At 51.9% G+C, this 18,187-nt stretch overlaps 1 protein-coding gene across 1 annotated transcript; it reads left to right on the plus strand.

Annotated features, from left to right (window-relative positions):
- Window positions 1–4,667: 4,667 nt before the first annotated feature.
- LOC134056940 (serine/threonine-protein kinase PAK 3-like) lies at window positions 4,668–14,141 on the plus strand. Its single transcript, XM_062513901.1, has 11 exons — window positions 4,668–4,743; window positions 5,646–5,739; window positions 7,080–7,159; window positions 8,218–8,281; window positions 9,553–9,601; window positions 10,799–10,911; window positions 11,438–11,555; window positions 12,193–12,292; window positions 12,739–12,935; window positions 13,526–13,663; window positions 14,052–14,141. Exons 1-11 carry the CDS (start codon window positions 4,668–4,670, stop codon window positions 14,139–14,141), a joined length of 1,119 nt encoding a protein of 372 aa, XP_062369885.1.
- The last annotated feature ends 4,046 nt before the right edge of the window (window positions 14,142–18,187 follow it).

An 18,187-nucleotide genomic window follows, 5' to 3' on the forward strand; every position in this document is an offset into this window, starting at 1 on the left:
GTCAGGTGTTTCTAAAGCATGGGAAGATAGAGGGATGGGGTTTGGGAGTCAGTTTGGAAGTGGGCGGAGGTCTTCCTCCAGAACAAACCTCCTTGTGGAGATACAGGCTTTTAGCTGTGAATAGAGGAGCAGAAGAGGGCAAAACAGAGCAGAGCAGGGGTGTCACTGCTGGGGACGCCGCTGTGGCCGTGGTTGTGTGGCAGCTGCGGGGAAAGTTTGGGAGTGTCTGTGCTGCCCTGGGCAGAGAGGAAGGCAGCCAGGCTTCTCCACAGGCTCAGGCGCAGGTGAGTGTCCAGCAGGAACACTCAGCTCTCCTACGGGAACTGAGGCCAAGATGAGCGATGAAAAGTTCTGCAGTTTGGATCTGTGTGAGCCAAGGGCTGTGTCAGCTGGGCACCCCGCACTAGGGAAGGAGCTGCCCAGACAGAGCTCCCTGGGGTCATGCTGCACACGAGGCTGGCAGGAGACACAGCCAGGGCAGGGGACCCAAAGTGGCCAAAGAGATATTCCTTATCATCCCACATGCTGCTCAGTATTTCAAGCTGGATGCCTGCAGGAGGAAGGATGTTTGGATTGATGGCATTTGTCTTCTCAAGTCACTGTGAGGCTTGAGGGGTCCCTGATGTCCTGGAGATGTGAAACACCTGCCTCCCCTTGTGTGCTGGTTTTACCCTGGCGGGCGGGCCCACTAGCAAGTTTTTCCCCATGAGAACTTCCTCTGTGGATTGATGGGACCAATTGGAGGCTGGTTTAGTTGTTGACAGCCTGAGAAAAGAATTGGAAAAGTCGGTTTGCTCCGTGCATCACATTTGAAGCAGGTAAGCCCCGGGAACGCTCTCTTGCATTTTTGGCCTCTTAAGGTGTGGCATTGGCCTAGCACCGGTCCCTTCTAGTATGGGGCCCGGGCCAGGCACAGGGCCAAGCTCCAGAGGCTGCCGGGGCCCGTCTTTAAGCAGGGGCCCCAGTGGTCAAGAGGAGGAGAGGCCCATTGCTGGGATCCTCGCCTTTTCCCGGTGCGGCCGTGGCTCGGCGGGGCCCTGCCCTGCCCCGGCTCGGGGCAGCCCTGGGGTGGCCGAGCCCGCCCGGCCGCCCTCACGGCCTGGGGGGAGGCAGCTGGGCCCCGTTTGGGAGAGCCCCCCACGGCTTTGTGTGCTGGGCAAGGCAGAGGGAGAACCCCCGGCCTGCAGCTGGAGCCGGGTGCAGTGAGAGCCGGAAGAAAGCCATGGAGCCAGAGCCTTGGCACCCATTTCTCCTCTGGCTGGACTTTGCAGTTTTCGTCCTGCCCCTCCAGCGTGGCCTGGGCGGCCTGAGCTCCTGACACAGCTGCCGCATGGCCGGGCCCATCTCCTGCAACTTCTGTGGGAGATTTTAAGTTTTTTTCCAATGCTCAGATAAGACTTACCGCCTTTCATCTTCCCGTGGGTGAGAGGAAGAAGAACAGAAAAGATACACCAAAGTCAATGAAGTCAAAGCTAAGTTTCTAAATGGAAGGAGAATGAAGAGACTCCATGAAGGTGGGCTGAAATATCTTTTTTGTAAGTTATAGGGGTGGACTGTGCTTCACAAACATTTTCTTTAAACCATGGAAAAAAAGAGAGACCTGGGGTGGTGGGGGGGTGGAGCAAGGTGTAAAGGGTTTGAAGAATCCTTTGCCCTGAGGAAAAGAGGGGGATCTCTCTTCCTGGGAATAATATATAAACAGAGAGAGAAGTGAGCTAAAGAGAACTTTTGCCTTGGAGTAGCTCATCCTTACAAGTAATACCCCATGACTTTTTACCATGGCCCGCAACTCAGTTGTGAAAAGACTGTGAAGTGGGAGGAGTTTCCTGACAGCAGATCCCGGGCAGCTGTGAATCCTGAGCAAGTGGAGTCAAAAGAGAACTGGCAATTTCCTCTCTTAGTAAAAGATCCTTATAGCTAAAGAAAAAGAAACTCCTCTCCCTAAAGTGAACTGGAAAAGATAATTTACGGAAGAAATTGACGGAAGTGTCTCTGCATGTTGTTAAGCTGTAACAAAGGGGGAAAGAAGAGCTGGTCTGAAAATCTGCTCTGAATTTATTATTCTTATTCTTTGTGTAGTTAATAAAGTCTTTTTCTTTATTCCCTTTGTAAGCGTTTGGCCTGCTTTACTTTTACTCCTAATTCTAGTTCACCACAAAAGGTAACGATATTAAAATTGGCAAACCTTAAACTATTACATTATTGGTACATTGGCCCTGAAACAAACAAACAAACAAACGAAACCATTACACCTTGGGAAATGGGAAATGAGCTCTTTGCTCATTCGCTTGTGGGAAATGCAAAGGCCAGAGAGCTCTCCGGGCCTTGTGCATCCAGGCTCAGAGGTAGAGATGGATACAATGTTTATTTAACCTGAGACTTTAGGGAAGGCCTTTAGAATTACAAGCTAAAAAGTGAAGCAGACAGGAAAGAGGAATACAGGTTTGCACTTGAAATGGAAATATGTTTTAAGCAAAGAGAAAGATGTGTTATGTAAGCCAGGCAATACGTTAAGTAAGGTAGCAAAAGGTTTTCAAACGTAGCAATAGAACTTGTTCTAAAGTTAGTGAAAAGATGAAGATGCAGCAATGTGAATTTAGAAATGCTGTATGATTGGTTGAAAAATGATGCATTGTGGCAAGGCTGCAGAAAGTAAGGAATTAATGATTGCTATGAAAAGACACTCACAAGTTTTGCAGAAGTATGTGACTAGTGAAAAAACGAACATAAGGCATCGGAATGAAGAAGGGAAAGGCTTCTGATACTATGGCACTGGATGTAACACCTTTAATGCCTCACCTTTCTATGAGATTGATGCCATAAGGCAAGAAAGCACTTTTTATCCAGTCTCTCAGTTGCCCCATTTCTCCTAATATTATTTTTCCGATACGGTGGGAACACGAGTTCTGCTACGGGAACTGAGGCCAAGATGAGGGATGAAAAGTTCTGCAGTTTGGATCTGTGTGAGCCAAGGGCTGTGTCAGCTGGGCACCCCGCACTAGGGAAGGAGCTGCCCAGACAGAGCTCCCTGGGGTCATGCTGCACACGAGGCTGGCAGGAGACACAGCCAGGGCAGGGGACCCAAAGTGGCCAAAGAGATATTCCTGACCATCCCACATGCTGCTCAGTATTTCAAGCTGGGTACCAGCAGGAGGAAGGATGTTTGGAGTGATGGCATTTGTCTTCTCAAGTCACTGTGAGGCTTGAGGGGTCCCTGATGTCCTGGAGATGTGAAACACCTGCCTCCCCTTGGGAAATGGGGAATGAGTTCAAAGGGGTTTCTTGGCCTATGCATGAGGCTTCTGCATTCCCTATGCAGCTCAATTGTTTTCTGCACCTGGCAATTTTCCAGCTTCTACCCTTCCAATTCTCTGCACAGGCCAGCCTGCTGGTGACCGGGCATCGAGTGAGAATGGCTGTGTGTGGCACTTGCTTGCTGCCTGGGCTTAAACCACAACATGGCAAAGAGAGCAAAAGAGGTTGGAATGCAAGAGGAGGAGGGAGAAGGAAGCATCCACGTTTTGGAATGGCGGTGGTTTTTCTGTTTTCCTCAGCCTGCCTTCCCGTAGCTGCTCCAGCACGTGATCTATTTGGTCTCTGCCTCAAAACTTCAGTTTCTCTGGGACCAGCCCACTTGGGCGCACTGCTTTACTCCTTCCAGCACTTTGGGACTCGGCCCACAGCGATGATGCTGGTACCTTCTATTCTCTTTCTTTCTTTCTTTTTTTTTCTTTCTTTCTCTCTTTCTTTCTTTCTCTCTTTCTTTCTTTTCTTTCTTTTCCTTCCTTCCTTCCTTCCTTTCTTTCTTTCTTTTCCTTCCTTTCTTCCTTCCTTCCCATCTGCAGCAGGCAGCTCCCTCTGAGGCACACGTTTGCCCAGGGAAGCTCCCTGAGGTGCACCTCAGATGGCCGAGTCTCCTTGGAAATGCCACAGCAGTGCAGCAGGAGGATGATGTGATTTTAGTGCATGTGTTGCTTAGCTTTCCATGTTTTCATCAATGTACCTTTTTAGGCCTTGTCCCACCTTGTTCTGCAGCAAACAAGTGAGGAAGAAGGGCTCTGAAAGGCCTTCCTGAGGTTTTGTCCCACAGCTGGCATTGAAGGGGGGATTTCCATTGATGCTGCCTTTTAGAGCCCCACCTGCATCAAGCCTCATGATTTAACACAGGACAATGAGTGGCCAAAGGTGCTGTTCTCTTTTTTGGTTTCTCCTCACATCATCATGGTCCCTCCTCCGTGTTCAGCTTCTCAGCGTGGGCTACAAGGGCTTCCTGTGTTCTTGGTGTTACTCCCAGATGCCTTGAGCAACAGCTTATGGACTAGGCAGCCTTTTTGTGTTGCTTTGTAGCAGAGGAGAACTTTGCAGGTGCCTTTTGGCCTTAGCTGAAGTGAGAAGGTGTGCTTCTCGGCGTGACTTCACAAGGCAGCCTAGAGCAGCTGCTATTGTGATGTCAGCGGCCGCATCCCAGCGCTGTCAAGGCAAAGTTGCTGTGCCCAGGCACGGGAGGCCTCAGTGGGCAGAGCAGCTCTTTGGCATGCTCCCTGCAGGTGCAACCTGCTGATCGACGAGGTCTCTGACAGCCAGCTGCACCCTGAGAGCTCTCGCAGGATTTTTGTTTGTCCCCACAAGTGCTGTCTGGTGCCGACTTGAGCAGCATAGCTCCCGCCATGGAGAGAGTGTGTGCTGCAGTTTGCACAGCTTTTACCGTGGCTTATTCTGGCTACTTTTTCACCCACCTGGCACGTAAGTAGGCGCTTCTATTCGGTGCAGCAGATGGAAGGCCAAAGGCCATGAAGAGGCCTTTTGTTGGGTAAAGCTGCTGTCAGCAGCTGCAGCTGACAAGGGGGTGTCTCTAGCCAGCGGGGCGTGGGCTGCATTTGTAATGTAGCCTGCTGGGCTTCTTCTCCCCACACGGCATGGCCTGTGGCAGTGGAGTCTGGAATCTCCTGCGTTTGCTGGCTCAAGAATGACAACTTCTAAGAGGGGAAGACAGGGAGAGCTTAGAAGGAGCGCTTGGAAAAACTGCGCTGCTCTCCAGGACTCAGGAGAAGCCTCTTCTTGTCTGCATTCCCCCATCCCAGCACAGGTGTGTGGGACTTGACAGTTCCTGTGTGCTGAAAGAGCCCTTCCCTCTGTGAGGAAATCACAGAATCAGCTTGGGAAAGGCCCTTGAAATAGACATTTCAGACAAGTTCCTGTATGCTGCTGGGCACAGGAGGTGTTGCTGTGCGGCGTCACATTAGAACTGCCACCATGGCTAAAGAGCTTGGACTGAAGCGTTTCGGGACAAAAGTTTTCAGCAAGCTCGTGGCAACTGACGCGTGCATCTCTTCAGAAAACTGAAATACAGGAAGGAGACGAGCTGTAGCTCCTGCTGGGTGGGGCAGGGCAGAAACAATGACTGTTTCAGAACTTGGACTTCATGGGCCTCAGGTTTCTGGGGGTTGAGTGGCCAAAGAGGACAAAAGACAGACACGAGGCAATCCTTTGTGCTGTTGTCTTGCTTGCTGTGTGACACGAGGCTTGCTGCTGGAGGCATGGAGTGAAAGCAATATGCTCTGTCTTTGGGTTGACTTTTTGGTGGGTTTTCCCAGAGCGGGCAGTTTTCTCACAGCATGGGGCTCTTTTTCCTTTGTGTGTTGCAGGTCACATCGCCCGTGCCTGGAGAGAATCCAGCCCTTGGGTGAGTGGGAAAGGAGCCTTTGGCGTTGGTAGCATTGGACAGCTGTGGAGCAAGCTGTGAGCTGGGCCTGCTGCAGTCCAGTGCCAGCCTGCTTGGATGAATGAAAGTACAGTGCGGGCTCTCTGCAGCAGCAGCAGCAGCAGCAGCAGCAGCAATGTGTGGAGGATGTGTGTCTGTTTTGCCCAGTTCCATTTCAGAGCTTTTAAGCAGTGGAAAGTGGGGTTGCTCGTTGCTTGAATCCATGATGGAATTTCTCCTGTGCAAGAGAGCGCAGTCTGCTCTGATTGGTCCAATTAGCTGGAGGCTGAGCAACTTAGAATCCAGATGATTCCTCCTTAGTGCATCTGGGTTCTAGAGCTGAATATCAAGAAGGTTGCCTGTCCCTCCCATTGCTGTCTGTCTGCAGAGCCCAAAAGCAACCTCAGAGCCTCCTGAGGCTGCGCATCTTCCTGAAGAAGAGGCCAAAGGGGAGGAAGATGCCCACCAAGCTGCAGCTGCTGCTACTGTGGGGCCTGAGCATCCAGCATCAGTAAGTGGCAGCTGGGAGTGGCCCTGTGGCTGGAGCAAAGGAGAGCTGGAAGTTTTTGATCAGACAGCACCTCCCCTGCGTAGTTGAAGATGCTGAGTCAGGCTGGAATCTTTCTGGCACTTGCAGAGTGTTTCACCCCTGGGAAAGGGGTGTGGAACTTGGACATTTAGGCATCCGTTCCCCACCACTCTGATAGGGGCTGTGAATTCCTCTTAGCAAGAGACAAGAGGTAGCATTAGGGTGTCTTGGGATGCTGCTGGGGTACAAGTGAGGCCCTTGGTGGCCAGTGGCTGTGCAGGCTCCCTATCTCTGGTGAGGAGAGCCGTGCAAAGATGCACTTGACAGCCTTGCAGGATATGGAGGAGCCACTGTCCCCTGGAGGGACCTGGCCCTGCTCATCAGCAGCTGTGGGGAGCTCAAGGAGCAGCTAAGCTGCAGCAGGGGCCTGTAGCTGAATATCTGTCAGGTTCTGAATGACAGGTTCTTTCCTGTCCCTCCCGCTGCTGTCTGTGCCCAGAGCCCAAGGGCAGCACCAGCCCCTGCTCTTGCTGAAATTGGAGTCAAGGAAGAGGCTGAAGAGGAGGAAGGTGCTAATGAACCTGTCCCTGCTGTCAGCCCACGGCCTGAGCAGCCAACATCAGTAAGCGCCTGCTTTGGTCAGCGGTGTCTTTGGGGTCATGTTGTGCATCGGGTAAAAGCAGCCTTTGGAATTTGCGCCTTGTGTGAGAGAAGGGGGCAGCAAAAGCCGAGAGGTGAAGAGCCCAGGATGTGGCCAGCAGCATCTTCCAAGGAACTTGCATTTGAAATGGGATTGGAGGGGCATCTGTGGCAGGCGTGTTTCTGACCCAAATTTGTTTCTTGTCCCAGAGCTCCACTTCCTCTGGCCTGGCGCCGGCACGAGCTGCAGCTGCCGGCTCTGAAGAAGCCTCCTGTCCCCAAGCTGGAAAGTCAAGCGCGAGCAGCTCGTGCACCTGGAGCACAAGTAGTTCCTCGGGCAGCATGGAGCAGCTGCTTAGAGAGAGGACAGAGGACGAGTGCCTGGCCCTGCTGAGTATGTCCTTTGTGATGCCTGTGTGCTGGAGCAGTGCCCTGTGTGATCGTGTGTCAGCGTGAGCTGTCCCACCTGCAGTTCCTGCTGGGCTGAGTGTCGGCTGCTGCGGCCTCCACACAGGAGCTGTTGTTGTGCTTGGAGGTGCTGAAGGAACAGCGGGCTCTTGCTGCTGCCTCTGAGGGCAGCCTGGCGTGCTTTGGCTTTGCCTGAGCTTGCCTCAGTACAAAAGGCAAAAGAGAGATGGTTTGTGGCTGAGCAGGAGGCCGGGACCTTGTGAATGAGGCGGCTTCAGGGAGCTCCTGTGGGGCCCAGCTCCTGTGGGGCGCAGCCAAGGTCATCTTCAGATCATAGCCTCTCCTGAAGGCTGAGGAACCTCATTGTTAAGGCCCATGGCAATAGGTTGCAACATCAGCTGCTGCTGCTGCTCTTGCAAGCCAGAAAGGCATTGTTTAGGTAAAGTGCTGCTTCAAGGCGGAGATCATGCCTCTGCTGGAAGCACTGGGCACTATTCTTCCGCTTCTGGAGCGGGCAGCTGTTGATACAAATTGATTGCAGAAGCCAAGGTGCCTTTGCTGCTTGCAAGGATGCCAGCTTTTGTTGAATGGCACAGAGTGTTCATGGCCAAGAACAGAAAGGTTTGGGTTTTATAGACCACACTCACTTGTCTTGGTCGTGGCCTTCTGATCTCTGTGTCCTTGGACTGTTTCTCCACGTGCTTAGATTTTAGTTTAGGCTTCTAGTTTAGTGCAGACCGTATGTGCTGCAGAGCTGCTTGTCCTGCTGCTGTTGTTTTGGTGGTGCTGCTGGTGGTGCTGGTGCGGCAATGGTGTTGTTGTTTGTCCAGTGAGGGAGTTGAAAGGGCCCAGTGTGCCAGAGTGTGGGGCTGCCTTGGTGATCTGCTGCAGGCTGGCATCTCAGTTTTGAAGTGAGCATCTTTCCTTTGGGTTTTTACAGGGATGCTGGTGAGCGAAGGAGATCCGGAGGCTAAATATACAGAACTGGAAATTATTGGCAAAGGGTGAGTGCAGCCACAGGTGCTTCTTCAAAGGGAGGGGCTGTGTACTTTGCTGCTGTCACCTGTCGCCGGAGTGATGTCAGGCAAGCTGCAAAGCTGTGCAGACGCTGCGCTGAGACGCTGCTATGTCTCAGTTTTGGTCAGCATTGATAGCTGTGGTCTGAAGGCATGGCAAAGACACCTGGATGCTGGAATGGTCCTTTCTGCAGCAAGGAGCAGCACCTGGCACATCTCCTGTCCCTCAAGTGTCTTTCCCCCTCTTGCCGCTTTTCTTGGGACAAATCATTTCTCTGTGTCCCAAAAGGATACAGGATCCGTGGCAATGAAAGGAGGAAAAACTTCATTGCCTCCAAGGTCAAGGTAGCAGCTGCGGGCTGTCAGGGAACAGCTCTCAGGAAGCTTTGTTCCAGCGTTTTGCTGAAAACAAGGTTCAGTGGTCAGGATGACCACCTAGCTAGTCTAGAGCCCAAAAGCAGACACAAAAGAAGCAGCTCTCTTTTGTAGCTGAGGTGGCAAAAGCCAAAGCTTCAGGCCAGTGTCCAATGCCAATGCACTCTAGAGGAAAAGGCATCGAGTGCCTGAGGGGAGAGCCCTCGTGGATCCCGTGGGGTTGCGGCCTTTCCTGCAAAGAAAGCACCAAGCTATTCCCTACTGAAAGCCAGCTCTGCTGACTGTCAGTGGGATTGATTTGCAACATTTCCTCTGGGAGGAGCCAAATGTAGAAGAAGTCCCCTGAAAAGTAGAGTGCTTCCTGTGTCTGCTGCACCCAAGAGAAGCAGCTGCCCATGGCTCTGGAGCCAGAAGGCAGCTGTCTGAGGATCTTCTGCTTTGAGCACTTCTCCATTTGTGTGTGCAGCAGTGGAGACCTGTGCCTGCTCTGCCTGTGGCTGCAGCTGTGGCTGGAGACTACTTTCCTTGTCAGCTGCAGAAAGGATGTGTGTTGAGAGGTTTTCTTCTGATGTCTGTGACATGGCTTCAGGCTTCTCAGAAGGCCTGTGTGGAGGTGCCTGAGTGTGGCACATCCACTGCAAGGAGAAGTGTGAGCAGGCCCAACGGCCGTGTGTGTGTGTGTGTGTGTGTGTGTGTGTGTGTGTCTGGAAAAATCACAGACACGCACGGACACAGAAAGAGAAAGGGGGAAAGGAGCCAGAGCAGAATGTGTCGCGGTGCATTTGCTGTTTGTCCCTGGCCTCTTTTTCCTCCTTGGGCCACAGTGTCTGGCTTCTGCAGGGACTAAAGGACTTCTCCTTTCTCTGCTGCTGTTTTGTTTCTAGGGGTTTCGGCACTGTGTGCACGGCAGTGGAGACTGCCACAGGAGAAGAGGTAAGTGTCAAGCGGTGCTGCAGCTTGTGCAGCTCTCGAGTGCCCTCCCCTGTGCTGTGAGCTGTGCCTGAGCTTTGGGTCGCCACTAGAGCTTTGCTGCAAAGGCAACTGAAGTGCAGAGCAGGGTCTGCCTGCCAAGCCCAGTGGGGACAGACTGTGTCCTTCTGAGCTGCCGCAAGCAATGCAAGGAGGCCAAGGGCTGTCTTTCTGAGGAGGACACGCTAGCTGGTTCTTAGTGGCAAGGCGGTGTCTTAGAGAATGGCGGTGCCCTTTGGGGCTTTGGCTTGCGGTTCCCGAGTTCTCCTTTCGCGCTGTCAGCAAATCCATGGGAATTTTGATGGTAGTTCCTTAGGCACGTGCAGTGCTGCCCTTGGGAACTGTGCTTAGAGAGAGAGGTCTGCAAGGAGTCTCTCGAGGGCCTAAGCCCTGCTCAGAGCCTGGTGTGTATCGCTAGAGGATCAAGGCATGAGCTATTTCTTTTTAGAATCAGTCAGGAATTGCAAATGTCACTGGTGTGCTAAAAAGCATTTTAGCAGAACAAATGGAAAATTGCTGAAGTGAGGATGTGCTAGCCTTGTTTTTTTTTGATGTGTCCTTAATGATGTTCTCATCATGACAACAATTTTTCCATAAAATCTGTCGGTTTTTATTTCTCTGGGGGGTGTGGGGTGGGCTGGGGGGGACGGTCAGGATGTTTGTAGGGCGGCATTTTATCTGTCATATCTGTAAGGGTTTGCCCTGTTGTTGTGCAGTGAAGAATGCCGGTGGCCACCGGAGTAATGATCAAGCCCCCTAGAAATGGCCAAGCTTTCCCAGGAGTTTTGCTCCATTTTTCCTAGGCCTAAGTTGTTTCCTGCTTGCAAGTGGTGCGTGAATTCAAAATGGGGATGATAAAGTGAGGCCCTGGGGGAAGAATGTGGGTGCAGCGAGGGCGGTTAGAGCTTTGAGCTGGAGAGTTGAGACTGTGTTTCTGCCAGGTTTGCAAGGCAAAGGGTTTCTGGCTGTGTGTCCTGGGAGTGGCGACCAAGGAAGCAGTGTAAAGGGCTCTTGCAAGCTCAGCTTCCGGTTCCTCTGATGTCCAGTCCCAAGGCATTTTGGCACAGCGCAGCTGTATCATCCCAAAATCACAGTGTCCCTGTTGGCCTTGTGTTCCTGTGCCATCGACTTCTTTGATCCATGGTTTGCATGTCGTTTTAGGTGGCCATAAAGAAAATCAGTCTGTTGCAAGTGAAGAGCAACGAACTGTGCGTGAATGAAATCCAGGTCATGCGGGACAATAAGAACGCCAATGTGGTGAACTATGTAGACAGGTGAGTGGTTCTGCTCTTCTGCCGTGAAGGGTCACTGACGTGCTGCAAGCCAGAGGTTCAAGCACTCCTTTGGTTGCTGGCAGAGGGTGGAGCTGTTAATTCCTTCCCCTTTCTGGGCTGATCCACAGCATCTTGGAGGAGTTTGCATGGGGGCTGCATTTATCTTTTGCGGCATATCTAGTTTGAAGTGCGCTTTCAAAGACCAGGTCTCGGCCCAATTTTACTGAGTCAGCAGCCTCCAAGTTCCTGCCCTCCGTGCCCATTGTCCTGTTGGGTTTGGTGTTTGATTTTTCCCCCAAGGTTCTTGAGTTCTGACAAAGCACTGGAGATGGTATTTCCCATGGCCTGTTGCACAGCTGTGCATACCGAGCAGCCTTTTCTACTGCACAGAGTTCAAGCCCTGTAGAGCCTTGTGAATGCCTATTCCCTTCGTCCTGTCTTCCTCGGAGAGAGACACGGACAAAAGGGTCCATCAGGTCACGCAAGCGCACGCATTCACCTGCAGGTGGTTGTTTCCTCCTTTCAGCTACCTGCTGCACGAGGAACTCTGGCTCGTGATGGAATACTTGGACGGAGGGTCTTTGCACGATGTCATTAGGGAGATCCAAATGGCAGAAGGAGAGATAGCAGCTGTCTCCCGCGAGGTAAGGGATTGCGTTGGTGCTTGCAATGGCTTGGGTGGAATGGGTGGGAAGGGGAGGATTGATTTCATCTTCCGAGCTTCCTTTCTGCCTATCTCTTGTGACTGGCAGAGCGGGGGCAAGTGCATCTGGAGGGCCTGCCAAGGTGCGGGCCCTTCTTCTAGTGCGTTTGTTTGCGTTGGCCTCTGCAAACACTTGCCTGCTGCCTGTGTGTGCTGCATTCCTTCCCTGTAAGAGCAGCCGTGCTGCTGGCACAGTGTCAACCGAGTGGCAAAGACAAAGAGACACTCACAGGACTCTGCCAGAGCTCAGCCTCCAAGGAGAGCTTTGCACCCAAAGGGGCATTTGCAAAGGCATTTGCTGTCATCTGGCTGGAGAGAGCACAGGCACTGCAGCGGTGCTCCTTCAGTCTGTGTTTGCAGGGCACTGGCCAGAAAAAGCATTGCCCTTTCTCTTTCAAAGCGAATACACCCTCTCTTAGAAAGGCACTGCTGTCGTCATGTTGCAGCAGCAAGCTCTTGCCCTCCCCTCAGCCTTGCCTGCCATGGCTCGGCGTCCCCCAGCAAGTCAGTCTTGCAGATGTGCCACTGCACTGCATGAGGGACGAAGTCAGATCTCCTGTTTGTTTTTCCTCCCTCAGTGCCTGCAAGGCCTGGATTTCCTTCACTGCAAGCAAGTGATCCACCGAGACATCAAAAGCCACAACATTCTCCTGGGCTTGGATGGATCTGTCAAGCTGGGTGGGTGTTGTTAAGGGCAGGCCCAGCCGTGGTGGGCTGTGGGCTGGGGGTGCATTTGAGTGACTTCCAGTTGCCCAAGAGTGGTGCCCGTGGCAGTGCAGGCTGCCCTGCTGCAAGCGCAGAGCACAGCCACAAGGTGCAGGGCGGTGTGGCTGGGAAGAAGGTGTCAGGAGGGGCTTTGGGCTGTGTGTGCCCTCACGCAATCAAGGCAGTTTCAGTCTGGAGCTTCAGGGAACTAAAAGCCACTGTGTGAAACGGGGGGCTTTTGCTAAGTGGCCCATCTGCTATTTCCTCAGCTGCAGCTGTTAGGAATGCCAGCATGCCATTCCCGTTTGCATTCCCTTTGGATTCCACACTGCCTTCTTGGGCACTGGGAGAGTGGGGACTTCTTCTCTTTGCTTTCCTACTTCACGCTGGCTTGATCCGAGTGTGTTTTTTCTCCCCAGCTGATTTTGGCCTCGCTGCTCAGCTCACGGCTGAGCAGAGCAAACGCAGATCGGCTGTCGGGACAACTTACTGGATGGCGCCTGAAATTTTCACCAGGAAGCCCTACGGCCCCAAAGTGGACATCTGGTCCTTTGGCATCGTGGGGATGGAGATGGTGGAAGGAGCTCCTCCTTACCTGATGGAAACCTCCCGCACGGTGCGCTGCAACTTCTCTCAGATGCTCCTGTCCCTCTAAGAAAATCTGCCCCCGTTCTTCTGCCTGCCAAGCTTGGTAACACCTGAAGACCATAGCTCCCGGCCTGCATAGTCTCTTGTGCTCCTTGCCCTGTATTATTCCCCTTGCCCTTGAATTCGGAACGGCCCAAAGTACGCTGATGCCATTTGCTTGGTGGCAGCTTTGCCTAAGGGAGCAGTGAGCAGCGCCAAGCTGCATGTTACGGAAGAATCCTTGGGAAGAGTAGAGTTAGACCAAAGTCCCTCTTCCAAAGCGGCGGTAGAGCTGGTGTCAGTCCTCGGAGAAGCCGAGTGTGCTTTTGCTGATGGATTTGCTCCTGATTCCCAATCAGCCCATGAAATCAGGGCTGAAGGCAGGAGCCTTTGCACATTGGACTGGCTGTGGTTGCCTCTGGCTTTGGGTTCAGTTGGTTGGGGTGGGAAAGGCATGTCGCAGCCTCTGGCGGGGAAGAAAGGGCCACTTGTGAGAGTGCAGCTTGGCCAGCGGGGTGTGGGTGAGCAGTTTTGGGTGCGAAGGAGACAGGTGGAGTGTGGCGTTGCCTTCTTCTCTAGGCTCGACAGCTGATCAGCACCGGGGGCACCCCGAAGCTGCAGAAGCCCAGGCAGCAGTCGGCTTGGTTGCGAGACTTTCTGCACTGCTGCCTGGAGACAGACGAGGACAGGCGCTGGTCTGCCCAGGAACTTCTGCAGGTAAAAGGCAGAGCAGCTACAGGCTGTGCCAGCTACCCACTGCCAGGGGCTCCTCCTCTGCTCAAGTCCAAGGCGTCAGGTGGGCCCCGCTCCTAAGAATCTCCATTCTGGGGGCTTTCCAAAGGAAAAACAAGGAGAATCCCGGCCTGCCATGGCTTGGAAGGAGCCTTGCAATGACAATTAGACTAAATCTCCTTAAGCTGCAGACCTCTGGCTTCATGCATTTGTGGAACTGGAAGCCATGTTTGCCTGTGGCAGGAAAGACCTGGACAGGGAGACAGAGGTGCACAGACTGCCCTCGTTTCTCTGTGTCTCTGGTAGCCAGAGAAAGGCTGCTTCAGCCTGTGAGGAAAGCAGAAGTCCATTTGTTCTTTTTCTCTTTGGGCAGCATCCGTTTGTAACTTCAGCCAAGCCGACCTCCAGCCTGACGCCTCTGATCATGGCAGCGCAGCAGTTTATGGCTGACAGAAGATTCTAGCCGTGCAAGAGGCCGTTGTTGTTTGTTGTTCTTTTGAGTTTGTAGGTTGGAAGGAGTAGTTTGTAGTTTGTAGTTTGTAGATAGTTTAGGCTGATAGTCAAAATAAATACTGTAAAACCATCACTGTGTTGGAAGCTTCCCTTTCTTCTGTGAATAAGCTGTAAATTTGGGTCTGAATGGTCAGGTGTTTCTAAAGCATGGGAAGATAGAGGGATGGGGTTTGGGAGTCAGTTTGGAAGTGGGCGGAGGTCTTCCTCCAGAACAAACCTCCTTGTGGAGATACAGGCTTTTAGCTGTGAATAGAGGAGCAGAAGAGGGCAAAACAGAGCAGAGCAGGGGTGTCACTGCTGGGGACGCCGCTGTGGCCGTGGTTGTGTGGCAGCTGCTGGGAAAGTTTGGGAGTGTCTGTGCTGCCCTGGGCAGAGAGGAAGGCAGCCAGGCTTCTCCACAGGCTCAGGCGCAGGTGAGTGTCCAGCAGGAACACTCAGCTCTCCTACGGGAACTGAGGCCAAGATGAGCGATGAAAAGTTCTGCAGTTTGGATCTGTGTGAGCCAAGGGCTGTGTCAGCTGGGCACCCCGCACTAGGGAAGGAGCTGCCCAGACAGAGCTCCCTGGGGTCATGCTGCACACGAGGCTGGCAGGAGACACAGCCAGGGCAGGGGACCCAAAGTGGCCAAAGAGATATTCCTGATCATCCCACATGCTGCTCAGTATTTCAAGCTGGATGCCTGCAGGAGGAAGGATGTTTGGATTGATGGCATTTGTCTTCTCAAGTCACTGTGAGGCTTGAGGGGTCCCTGATGTCCTGGAGATGTGAAACACCTGCCTCCCCTTGTGTGCTGGTTTTACCCTGGTGGGCGGGCCCACTAGCTAGTTTTTCCCCATGAGAACTTCCTCTGTGGATTGATGGGACCAATTGGAGGCTGGTTTAGTTGTTGACAGCCTGAGAAAAGAATTGGAAAAGTCGGTTTGCTCCGTGCATCACATTTGAAGCAGGTAAGCCCCGGGAACGCTCTCTTGCATTTTTGGCCTCTTAAGGTGTGGCATTGGCCTAGCACCGGTCCCTTCTACTACGGGGCCCGGGCCAGGCACAGGGCCAAGCTCCAGAGGCTGCCGGGGCCCGTCTTTAAGCAGGGGCCCCAGTGGTCAAGAGGAGGAGAGGCCCATTGCTGGGATCCTCGCCTTTTCCCGGTGTGGCCGTGGCTCGGCGGGGCCCTGCCCTGCCCCGGCTGGGAGCAGCCCTGGGGTGGCCGAGCCCGCCCGGCCGCCCTCACGGCCTGGGGGGAGGCAGCTGGGCCCCGTTTGGGAGAGCCCCCCACGGCTTTGTGTGCTGGGCAAGGCAGAGGGAGAACCCCCGGCCTGCAGCTGGAGCCGGGTGCAGTGAGAGCCGGAAGAAAGCCATGGAGCCAGAGCCTTGGCACCCATTTCTCCTCTGGCTGGACTTTGCAGTTTTCGTCCTGCCCCTCCAGCGTGGCCTGGGCGGCCTGAGCTCCTGACACAGCTGCCGCATGGCCGGGCCCATCTCCTGCAACTTCTGTGGGAGATTTTAAGTTTTTTTCCAATGCTCAGATAAGACTTACCGCCTTTCATCTTCCCGTGGGTGAGAGGAAGAAGAACAGAAAAGATACACCAAAGTCAATGAAGTCAAAGCTAAGTTTCTAAATGGAAGGAGAATGAAGAGACTCCATGAAGGTGGGCTGAAATATCTTTTTTGTAAGTTATAGGGGTGGACTGTGCTTCACAAACATTTTCTTTAAACCATGGAAAAAAAGAGAGACCTGGGGTGGTGGGGGGGTGGAGCAAGGTGTAAAGGGTTTGAAGAATCCTTTGCCCTGAGGAAAAGAGGGGGATCTCTGTTCCTGGGAATAATATATAAACAGAGAGAGAAGTGAGCTAAAGAGAACTTTTGCCTTGGAGTAGCTCATCCTTACAAGTAATACCCCATGACTTTTTACCATGGCCCGCAACTCAGTTGTGAACAGACTGTGAAGTGGGAGGAGTTTCCTGACAGCAGATCCCGGGCAGCTGTGAATCCTGAGCAAGTGGAGTCAAAAAAGAACTGGCAATTTCCTCTCTTAGTAAAAGATCCTTATAGCTAAAGAAAAAGAAACTCCTCTCCCTAAAGTGAACTGGAAAAGATAATTTACGGAAGAAATTGACGGAAGTGTCTCTGCATGTTGTTAAGCTGTAACAAAGGGGGAAAGAAGAGCTGGTCTGAAAATCTGCTCTGAATTTATTATTCTTATTCTTTGTGTAGTTAATAAAGTCTTTTTCTTTATTCCCTTTGTAAGTGTTTGGCCTGCTTTACTTTTACTCCTAATTCTAGTTCACAACAAAAGGTAACGATATTAAAATTGGCAAACCTTAAACTATTACATTATTGGTACATTGGCCCTGAAACAAACAAACAAACAAACGAAACCATTACACCTTGGGAAATGGGAAATGAGCTCTTTGCTCATTCGCTTGTGGGAAATGCAAAGGCCAGAGAGCTCTCCGGGCCTTGTGCATCCAGGCTCAGAGGTAGAGATGGATACAATGTTTATTTAACCTGAGACTTTAGGGAAGGCCTTTAGAATTACAAGCTAAAAAGTGAAGCAGACAGGAAAGAGGAATACAGGTTTGCACTTGAAATGGAAATATGTTTTAAGCAAAGAGAAAGATGTCTTATGTAAGCCAGGCAATACGTTAAGTAAGGTAGCAAAAGGTTTTCAAACGTAGCAATAGAACTTGTTCTAAAGTTAGTGAAAAGATGAAGATGCAGCAATGTGAATTTAGAAATGCTGTATGATTGGTTGAAAAATGATGCATTGTGGCAAGGCTGCAGAAAGTAAGGAATTAATGATTGCTATGAAAAGACACTCACAAGTTTTGCAGAAGTATGTGACTAGTGAAAAAACGAACATAAGGCATCGGAATGAAGAAGGGAAAGGCTTCTGATACTATGGCACTGGATGTAACACCTTTAATGCCTCACCTTTCTATGAGATTGATGCCATAAGGCTAGAAAGCACTTTTTATCCAGTCTCTCAGTTGCCCCATTTCTCCTAACATTATTTTTCCGATACGGTGGGAACACGAGTTCTGCTACGGGAACTGAGGCCAAGATGAGGGATGAAAAGTTTTGCAGTTTGGATCTGTGTGAGCCAAGGGCTGTGTCAGCTGGGCACCCCGCACTAGGGAAGGAGCTGCCCAGACAGAGCTCCCTGGGGTCATGCTGCACACGAGGCTGGCAGGAGACACAGCCAGGGCAGGGGACCCAAAGTGGCCAAAGAGATATTCCTGACCATCCCACATGCTGCTCAGTATTTCAAGCTGGGTACCAGCAGGAGGAAGGATGTTTGGAGTGATGGAATTTGTCTTCTCAAGTCACTGTGCGGCTTGAGGGGTCCCTGATGTCCTGGAGATGTGAAACACCTGCCTCCCCTTGGGAAATGGGGAATGAGTTCAAAGGGGTTTCTTGGCCTATGCATGAGGCTTCTGCATTCCCTATGCAGCTCAATTGTTTTCTGCACCTGGCAATTTTCCAGCTTCTACCCTTCCAATTCTCTGCACAGGCCAGCCTGCTGGTGACCGGGCATCGAGTGAGAATGGCTGTGCGTGGCACTTGCTTGCTGCCTGGGCTTATACCACAACATGGCAAATAGAGCAAAAGAGGTTGGAATGCAAGAGGAGGAGGGAGAAGGAAGCATCCACGTTTTGGAATGGCGGTGGTTTTTCTGTTTTCCTCAGCCTGCCTTCCCGTAGCTGCTCCAGCACGTGATCTATTTGGTCTCTGCCTCAAAACTTCAGTTTCTCTGGGACCAGCCCACTTGGGCGCACTGCTTTACTCCTTCCAGCACTTTGGGACTCGGCCCACAGCGATGATGCTGGTACCTTCTATTCACTTTCTTTCTTTCTTTCTTTCTTTCTTTCTTTCTTTCTTTCTTTCTTTCTTTCTTTCTTTCTTTCTTTCTTTCTTTCTTTCTTTCTTTTTCTTTATTTCTCTCTTTCTTTCTTTCTTTCTTTCTTTCTTTCTTTCTTTCTTTCTTTCTTTCTTTCTTTC

The sequence above is a fragment of the Cinclus cinclus genome, chromosome Z (assembly GCF_963662255.1).
Source record: "Cinclus cinclus chromosome Z, bCinCin1.1, whole genome shotgun sequence".
In the NCBI taxonomy this organism is placed as follows: Eukaryota; Metazoa; Chordata; class Aves; order Passeriformes; family Cinclidae; genus Cinclus; species Cinclus cinclus.